Here is a 9,420-nt window from a genome sequence, read left to right on the forward strand (position 1 = left end):
CCATTCGCCTTAAAGTCACAGCATTTCCTTTTCTGCTGAATAACAGTTAATGACAGCAGGCCCTCAACCAGGGTACAACCTGGAGCAGACCTCCACAAACGCGGACTGGTTCCGATGTTTCCCCCAAACCCTAAGAAGCTGGCTTCTGTCCTATCATTCTCTTTTTCTGCTCCCCATGCAGTCAGACAGCCTACTGTGTAAGCAGTTTTCCTGAGGGGTTAAGACCGTGCCACTGCAACAGACACCTGGGGAAAGTTCCAGCCCTGCCACTTAGGAGCTGTACAAACATGGGCAAGTTGCTTAGCCTCTCCGTGCCTCAGCTTCTCGCCTTCCTGGCACGGTGGAGTAAGGACTAGAGATAATCTCTGTAAAGCACCTAGCGTATGACTGGCATACACGAGGGATTCAACAAATGGCAGGTACTTTTAATATACATTTAATCATATATTAGCAACTTAGAGCAGGGCTCGCAGCCTTTTTACGGAATGCCATGGTCTACGGCAGCGGTTCCCAAACTTGAGCTGTATCACCATCTCCTAGAGAAACTGTTAAACCAGATGGATGGGCCCACCCCAGAGTTTCTGAGTCAGGGGGCGTGGGCTAGGGCCCGAGAATGTGCATTTCTCACGAGCTCCCAGGTGCTCCGGATGCTGGGTCCAGGGGCGACGACACTCCCTCGGGGGGCAAAGTCCCAATTCCCGAGGTCTGTCCACACAACCCTCATGACTCAGACCCAGCACCCGGTCCTTCCCTCGTCGCTCTCGCAGGCTCGGGCCATCTGGAGGGGACGTGACTTTGTCCTACATGCTCTGCTTGTTCCCACCTCTGCCCATTCCCCTGCTCTCAGAATCACACCTGTCCTTCCGGGCTCAGACCAAGTATTAGCACCTGCCCAGGTCTCCTCACCAGTCCCGTCCCACTGTGTCCCCCTGGCACCCCGCTCGCTCCTCTGCTGTAGTGCATCAGACTCACAGAACTGCAAGGAACAAAGACTCTAATATTTCATCTTCCCTGGGGAGCTTTCTGGGCCAGAGGCTGTGATGTTTTCCACTGTGCCTTATGAGCTTTTGTTTGTTTGTTTTTGTGTTTTGCCAGTAAAGGCAAAACAAGTGTCCACCGACTTGAAAGGAAAAAAAAAAACCGACCCAGAGGTTAAGGAACTAGAGTGAATAACCCTGGGCAAAGGGAAGTTGTAGGCGAACAACCTTCAACAATAGAAACAGTGAAAGAAAGATGACATTGACCAACTGACTGCAACCCCCATGAAAGAGCAAATTTGAGGAAATGGGGTCAAACTGAGACAGATTAGATTTGGGCCTGTTCTGGGGAAGTTCCTGACATTGAGAATTATTAAATGATCGACCGGGTTAGCAAGGGTGGGTGAGAATAATCTCTATTAAACTCTAAAAATGGAACAGATTATCTCAATTCCCATGAGAGTTCCGGATGTGATTCCGCTTTCTTTCCTTGGGTAGAGATGGGAGGTAGGAAGGACCCTTTCTCTGCAGGTTTAACTGGATGAGAGTCTGGCAGCTGTTTTGTGCTACTCAAGGATACACTTTTAAGTTAGTTGCTAACTACATTACAAAGAGTAACAAATGTTTTTTAAAAATCAATAACTTAGGGAAGTGGTTCATTTCCCATTTGGGGGGTGTAATGAGAACCCAAACCAGCTAAGCTTTCGTGCTAATAGGATTTACGCAATGCCACACATGCTCTCTTCCCATTTACCAGGTTTAACTATCGCATGTGCAAAAAGTTAAAGAATTATTCTTCCTCATTTTTAATGGAAAGTCTTCAAATTTCTGGTAGCTGGAGGAAGTGGCTCTCGTCCTCTCAACACTCAACAGGAAATGTAATAAGTTATTATTACTCTGATGAACTGAAAGGGTAGTTCTTGCAGTCACTTCTTCCTGCCACTTTGAAACCTGGCAGCTCTGACTGCATTTGTGCCAGACAGGCCTCTGTGTCACCTGCTAGGCTAGGACTTTTTTGAGTGGGGTTGGCATCAGAGGACTGGGCAGAGGGGAAGGGCGGCCCTCATCTTAGGCACTAGCGATCCACCAGGAAAATGCGTTTTATGCGAGCGAAACTTTTTGCCAAGCTATGGGTCCAAGGTAAACACTGCTTCTGCTGGGGGTGGGTGACCTATCTGAGGACAGTGTGGGAGGAACAGGGGTCAGGTCACACCTGCTCTGATGCTGGACCCTCTAGGGATCACTGGCTGCTTATCTCTCTCTAGCCCTGAGTTTTAGAGCTCTGCCTACATCCTGAACTTCGAGTCAAGATATCTTTGGGTCAGGAAATGGCTCTAAATTCCAGAACACACAAATTCCCTGCAGGTCCCAACACTGTGGGGCTTTCAGCTTGTTTACCTCTACAGAATTTAAGGAACACCGTCTCTGCTCTCCCAATAAAATAATTCAAAGCAGCTGGGATTCAAAAGCCTAAATTTCATCCTTCATTGTTGTTAGATAAGGAAAAAAATAATCCCTCTTTACCTGAAACTGAACAATGTTTTGATTGGAACAAAGACACAAATTTCCTTAATAAATTGTGAAAAAGACAATCTAATAGTCAGCTATTTGTTCTGACAGATTTTTTTTTTTCTTCTTCTTCTTTTTTTTAATAATAGGTCCCACCAGCCCACTTCCTTTGCGTCTATACTATGGGCACCAGCACTGCCTGGGCTGGCTGTGAATCGCCCTTGAACTTGGCTTCTCCTCTCTCACCACTGCACTGACCTGATTTGAGCCTGTACTAAGCTCTTCCAGAACTGGCGCGCTGGCCTCCTTACTGCCCCCGGACTCACCCCAGACACTTCCCCATAAAGCACAAATCTGATCACGTCCCTCCCTAGCCCACAACACGCTGAGATAAAATCTAAACTATTTTGCTTGCACCTGAGGCCCTTAAGTGCGGCCTCTGCCCCCGCTCTGTCCTCTGCCCCAGGACTCCAGGATGCTGTCCTTGTTGGGGTTCCCTGCCAGGCCCAGCACCAGACAAAGCACCGCCACCTCGAACCTCTGGCCCAAGTACTGTTCTCATCACTCTTCATGTGCTTAACACACAGGGTCGCGTGTTAAGAACGGAATATTTTCCCAGACACTTTCTGGCAGGTTAAAGCTCTCCTTGTCCTGGGTACCCACACTAGGGCCATGTGAGCTTCCAAGTGTCTACCCGGAGCCCAGGCCGTGCTTCCGAGGACACAGCTGGGCCAGGTCCCCTGGCCTGCAGCAGTGTTGAAATAAACAAACACATTTAACAAGAATTCTCTCGAGGCCATGCCCTGAAGGGGCGGCCCGCAGAAATCAAAGGCTGAGGGTCGAAGGAGGCCCACAAAACAAATGTGGAGATGAAGTTATCAGCACACCTCCAGAGAGTGCTCCACATGGCGGGCAGCTGCCCTGAGAACAGCAGCGCCAGCCGGTCGTGCCCACCTAGACAGGGGACTGAGACGGAGGGAGTGCTGGCAGGACACAGACCGAGTGGCTGTCAGAACGAGGGCAGAGATACGGGACAGCGTGTGATCCTGCCCGCCACCCACACAGCATTAAACCTCAAAAGCCCACTAAGAACTTCAGACGGGCCGAGTTCTCTGTTTCGCTGAAGCCCGCTGTCTCACTCTTGCTTTCTTCCGGCTCAGGCCTTCGGGGCAGGACAGGTGAGCTGGGCTTAAGCTGTCTTTCTAGCAGTGGATTCTATAGGAAGCCCATACATGGCAACCAGAGGAAACAGAAGGCGAGTGATTTCCCACAAACCCGGGTGACTTCCCACAAACCCGGCAGAGGATGGAAAGATGCTTGGGGAGAAAAATCACCTGTGAGCAGAATCCTATCCATGCCAGCTCTGGATGCATGGAGGTGGGTCAGGGGGGCTGTACTCCCTCTGGCGTGCTTCCCTTTGTGGGCTGGGGTCAGAAACCCCCAGGGAGATAGGCGACAAGCCACGGGCTGTCCTGGGTGGCCACGGCCCTAGGAGGGAGATTCCCTAGGGAATGGATCCCCTGCAGAGCTGATGACCATCAGGGCGGTATGCAGACTCACTCTGCCAAGAAGAATGGCCTAGACAGCATTCCCACTCTACTGGACACACTGTGGGAAAAACACTAACATTTTTTCCATGCCCTTCAAAAATAGGAAAATACAATGGGGGGAATTTTAACACTGACATGGCAGATAGAGTTCCCGCAGCACCTTCTTAAAACAACACGCTCTGCAAAGGAGCCTGGTTTGGAACTCCCCTTTTCATGGCCTCATAAAACGCTGATTTATTGACCTTCAAAGATACACCTTTATTGTTTCAGTTTTCCTGACGTGAGAATTTCTAGTAGATAACCGAAAAAAAGCAAGCTCATATTTCCTTATCAACACAGAGCATCGTTCATATTACAGATTTGCCATTTTAGGCGGGCGATGAGGGAGAGGATGTGGGAAGGAAATAATAGGGGAGGCATTTGAAATATTTGGTATCGACAAAATGACCTAAAAGGCCACTCACTGATCTGCATGTGCGTGTGGTTCTCTGAACAAAGTATGAACATAACCAGGTCTGCCCACTGGGATGGGGTGGGCGGCAGGGAGACGGCGGGTGCAGGTGCCAGGCACACACCTATCCTACAGCCCAGAGCTCCGCCCTAGGGGATTTCCTCCCCGGGGTCTCCCCAGAGGCCTTCCAGGGCCCTGTGGCCTGTCTCAGATTAGCCTCCTTACCATCTCAATAAGGGCCATACAAGACTTATCTCAAAACCTATAAATGTTTAACGCTGTTTGGTGGGGCTTCCTGAATTAATTGCTTTGTGCTATTTGTAAAGTCATAAATATGGTTTTTTTGTTTGTTTGTTTTTTGGCAAGATTCCTTCAAGCCTAAACCACTCAGGCCGTCCTCTCAACTGGAAAGCTGTCCTCCTAAACTGCCTCCTGGAATCGTTCCTTCTCTGATTCCCTCCTCCTAAGACCACTTCAGAAACCCCTTCGGTCCGAAAGCCCTGATTCCCACAGCTGCACTGACTCCTTCCTTTCTGCTCTGTCCCCAACCCTCAGCACTTCTCTCATCACAGCTGCTGTGTTAAAGCTTCGCCTGTCTTGTCCCCACACTGGACTGTGACCTGTGAGGACACAGCTCTGTCTCTATCTCACTTCTCACTCGCACAATGCTTCACATCTCATAAACGTCTGCTGGCCCGGGTATGAATGAATCTGCCCTTCCGTCTTGGAGAACTGGAGATAAACATGGCGGGATAGAACCAAAGACCTTAACCGAAAGCAGCGTGCTTCTATATTTTCTTCCTTGGAATGAACAGCAGAACTATCAACATAAAAACTTGAAATGTTTTTATCTCTAGGCAAACACTCTTCTTATGTCTGCTAACGAATTCCCTCCCAAAGACAGGCAGAGAGATATAGAATCACAGACCTGTTTTAAAAGGCAAAACTTACAGCCTTCCTGGTAAGTTTAAATCTATCTAATTCAGGTAAATGAAACCAAAGACAATTCTTGCAGATAAAGCACTTTCTAGAAGCTGTTTTTGCCAACTATTTTATAAAACCAATACCCCACCGCCAAGCACGCAAAGCAGTTCATCAAGCCTTGCTCAGTGTGTGATAATTAACATCCATGGATTGACAAAGCAATTCCTTTTTTTGAACTAGTAATATAGGTTGGTCAAAGAAGCAGTAACAACATACGGAGTGCTTGTAACCAGAGTATCTCTGGGGTATAGTACTGCATTTCCACAGTTATTGGATTTCCACTGGGGAGACTGGGAATGAATGATATCATTTGATTAGAAATTCCCATATCATTTGATTGTTGCCTGTTCAGGTGTGATTTGAAAATGCACATAATTCAAGTGGCCTAAAGGGAAATGGAGGAGAATGATCTCTCTGAAAAACAAATTTGTTTTGATAGCATTTGCTGTTAATATTAAAACCTACTTCATTTTATGCATATATGTATGTGGGTAGTTATTGTCATAGCAATGTGAGATGCTTTTTCAAACTGAGTAACTGACAGGTTTTTCTCCCTCCGCTAGCTGTTCACAGCAGCCCTGGTCCTTTGGTTCAAATAAGGTAGCACCCTGTCCAACCTGTTGAACACTTAATTAAGCAACAACTGGAGCGCTTAAAATAAAAAATTCCATTAACTTTTTCCGCCTTCTTTCCCCTCAACCATTCTAAGACCGGTACAAGTAGGAAGGAAATTGAATCTTCATGAGAATTTTCTGCTCCAACCTACAGCACATCGCTGTTACTTTTGTGAGGGCTTTCATTACCAGGCTGGCTTTGTCCCTCTTCCCACCGCAAACACAGCCTGCGAGTGCCGCTCCCCGGCCGGCACCGGGTTCTGGGCCATTCTGCGGACCGGTGTTAAGGGAGAAGGGAAGTCCGAAACTGCCGAACCCAGCCCTCACCCTGCCCTCTGAGGAACCTCCAGGTGCACTCGCGTTCTGCAGAATTTGCGGTGCTGGGTTTGCCGTGCTAAGCTCTCCGCCCCGAGCGCAGAAGACCGGTACCGTTTTATTTACTTCGCAAGTGTACTGAGTGACCTGATAAGTAATGATAGAGAAATTTCTTCCCAGAAGACTGGGTGGCAACAAGGATCGAAGAAGACGCTCCTTTGGGGCACCCTGAGCACTCCTCATGCTGAAGCCCTTCACCAGCATGTGGTACTTCTAACGGGGGGAGCCGCAGATAAGGGGACGCTGCACCTGTGAGACTGAGCCACCGCCCGCAGGGCGTGCTGTCCCGGCCCCACGCGGGCTGAGCTCAGGGCGAGGAGGGCTGCTCCCGGCTCCCCCACTGGCTCCAAGCACCACGCGTACCTCGGTTTCTCCAACTGCAAACAGTTGTTTGTTTTTGTTTTGGTTTTGGTCCTAACATCATCAAAGGGTTTCCGAGAACAAGCGATTCATTCCATACTTATTCAGGCCAGAACCTGAACTGGTGGACCTTACACGGCTTGTGCTGGAAATCGGAGTGGAGAGAGGAGACCAAAAAAAAAAAAGGAGGGCAGAAAAAGAAATCGAACTTCAGCTTTTCTGGAGAAACTGCCCACCCAATTCAGTTTCACCGCAGGCTCCAGACATCCCCGCGAGCCCGGTGCTGCTCTAGCCTTCATGGAAACTGAAGCCGGAGAAGGTGCGAAGCCCAGTTGGAGAGACTGACCTAGAGGTGCGTGGGGCGCGAATGGCCCAAGAACTCGTATTTTAGGGGTGGATGCGGAATGTGGGCACTGTCTGCCCTTTTTCTTTCCTCGGACCTTTTCCTCCCTCGCCTACTCTGTTCGCAGGGGGAAGCGGCTGTGTCTACGCAGTAGCTCCTCTGCGTGGGAACTTAGCAGGGCTAAGAAATGTTGGGGGAATAAATGACGTCAAAGGTGCCATTCAGTGGGCCTTTACAAGCACTCACGACCGGCGCTGGGGTCCCGCAACTCCCCCGCAGCCCCCGCTATCCCATCCACTTGCACTTTCCCTCCGGCCACCGTCTAACCCGCGTTAACTGACTCCCCAGGTTTCTGCTGTCTCTGTCCCCAAATCCGCAGCTCGGGACGTCTCGCAGCCCCCGTCCTTCCCCCAGGTCCCGAGAAGGCGCCGGGCGCGGGCGGACGGGCGGCCTCCTTACCTGCAGCGGGCCGAGGAGCGCGCAGAGCGCGAGCAGCACGGGTAGCAAGCGGCGCCGCCGGGCGCGCGAGGCCATGGCGCGGAGGGGCGGCCTCTGCGGCCTCTGATGCCCCGCGGCGCGGCGGGCTGTCTGAGAACTCGAGGTCCGCCGGCCCCGCCCTCCGCGGGCCCCGCCCCCAGCTCCGGACCCGCCCCGGCCCCGCCCCGGGCCCGCCCCGCTCTCCGCCGGCCCCGCCAGCCCCGCCCGACCCCGCCCTCCGGCCCACTCCCCGCGGCCCTTCAGCTCCGGCCCTGCCCCGGGCCCGCCCCACCAGGGCACCTGTATCCGCCGGTGTCAGCTGCGCTGCGCCCCCTTCCGGCTGGGCCCGGCCGCGCCCGCCAGGTGGTGCCCGAGCGCGAGGCACTGCGGGGCGGCTGGCGCGGCGTCGGCTTCCCAGGCGTGCGGCGGGACTGGGGCGCTGGGAGCAGAGGGGGAACACGGCGGCCTGAAGTGTTCTCCGCCCCGCCCGCCCGCTTCCTCTGCCGCAGAAGGCGCGGCAGGTAGGCCGGGAGCTTCCTCCCTTTGGCTCTTCAGGTTGCACGCTGCCAGCGGGCAGACAGGTTTGCCTGCCACCCGACCTAGGGTGTCTCACGATCGCAGACGCCGGCCGGCGTGCACCAGGCTTCCCCGGGAAGGAAAGCAGCCGGCGGCCTGGCCCCTGCCCCGCGCCCGCCTCGAGCCTGCTCGCTCAGCCCTCCGAAAGGTGCATGCTCACCCCCGGGAATCCAGGAGAAGAGGATCTTCACAGATCACAGTGAAAGGATCGCCACAATGTACTGCCGGCAGGCGTCATAAAATCCTCCTTCAGAGTTTGGAGCCAGCAGCCGCTTGCTCTTGCCTCTCCTCCAGGAATCTTCTCCAGCTGCCAGCCGCACCGCCTCCGCCCCCGCCACCATCAAGGCACGAGCCTTGGCCTCTTTCCTAATAAAGAACCAGCCAGCTGTCTGGGGCACAGCACTTGCTATTCTGGTCACTTTTTTTTTTTTAATAAATTTATTTCTTGAAATTAGTTTCAAGTATACAGTACATTGGTTAGACATCTATAATGTTCATAAAACGATCCCCCCCAATTGCTCCCTCCCTCCCCTGGCCCTCCACTAGCCATCATATTCATGCTGACTGCATTCCCTCTGCCATGCTCCCTGTGACCAACTATCGGCTACTAATTTGTACTTCTTTAACCCTTCACCCCATTCTCCCAGCCTCCCAACCGCCCTCCCCTCTGTCTGTCACCAAACTGTCCACTGTATTTGTGAGTCATTTTTTGATTAGTTTGTTCTTTTTGTCCCTTAGATACTGCATACAAGTGAAATCGTATGTTCTGGTCATTTCTTATTCATTGCTTAAGAGAGCGTCTTCCTTCACAATCTAGTCGATGCTGGATGCACACATATACTCACTCCTTTGTACAGATAATTTTTCCAGTGAAAATACTTGTCCTGTGTCAATAGAATGCATTGTTTTGAATTCCATGACTGCCAGAACTACTTGCCTTATGTTTTTGGCCAAGCATATGGCATATCTTGGAGGATATTCCATGTGCACTTGATTCCACTGTTGTCTGGCCAAGTGGTTTTTAAATGTCAATTAGGTCAATTGGTTTAAATACCCATATTGATTTTGTTTGTTCTGAGAAAGCTAGAGGTTTCCAACAATAACTGAATTTGTCTAATTTTCCTTTCAGATCTCAGTTTTTTCCCACATGTTTTCGAAGCTCTGCTTAGAGGCATACACTTAGGATCATTATGTCTTCTCGATA

General features: G+C 51.2%; 2 protein-coding genes across 5 annotated transcripts in view; one reads left to right on the top strand and one right to left on the bottom strand.

Moving 5' to 3' along the window:
* TNFRSF11A (TNF receptor superfamily member 11a) overlaps nucleotides 1-8,470 on the bottom strand; it is a 49,194-nt gene extending 40,724 nt beyond the window's left edge. For 2 of the 4 annotated variants that reach the window (XM_039840156.1, XM_039840136.1), the window contains exon 1: nucleotides 7,623-7,778. In XM_039840156.1, coding sequence (XP_039696090.1) covers nucleotides 7,623-7,697 — 75 coding nt within the window. In that variant the 5' untranslated portion in view covers nucleotides 7,698-7,778. Of the gene's footprint in view, nucleotides 1-7,622; nucleotides 7,779-8,376 lie in introns of those variants that run through there. The other 2 variants (XM_039840148.1, XM_039840143.1) reach the window with 2 other exon arrangements.
* Nucleotides 7,728-8,586, top strand: LOC120583538 (proline-rich protein 2-like). Its single transcript, XM_039838941.1, has 2 exons — nucleotides 7,728-8,161; nucleotides 8,244-8,586. The coding sequence occupies exons 1-2, from the start codon at nucleotides 7,728-7,730 to the stop codon at nucleotides 8,584-8,586; spliced, it is 777 nt and encodes a 258-aa protein (XP_039694875.1).
* The last annotated feature ends 834 nt before the right edge of the window (nucleotides 8,587-9,420 follow it).

Source organism: Pteropus medius, unplaced genomic scaffold, assembly GCF_902729225.1.
Source record: "Pteropus medius unplaced genomic scaffold, Ma_sr-lr_union100, whole genome shotgun sequence".
Classification (NCBI taxonomy): domain Eukaryota; kingdom Metazoa; phylum Chordata; class Mammalia; order Chiroptera; family Pteropodidae; genus Pteropus; species Pteropus medius.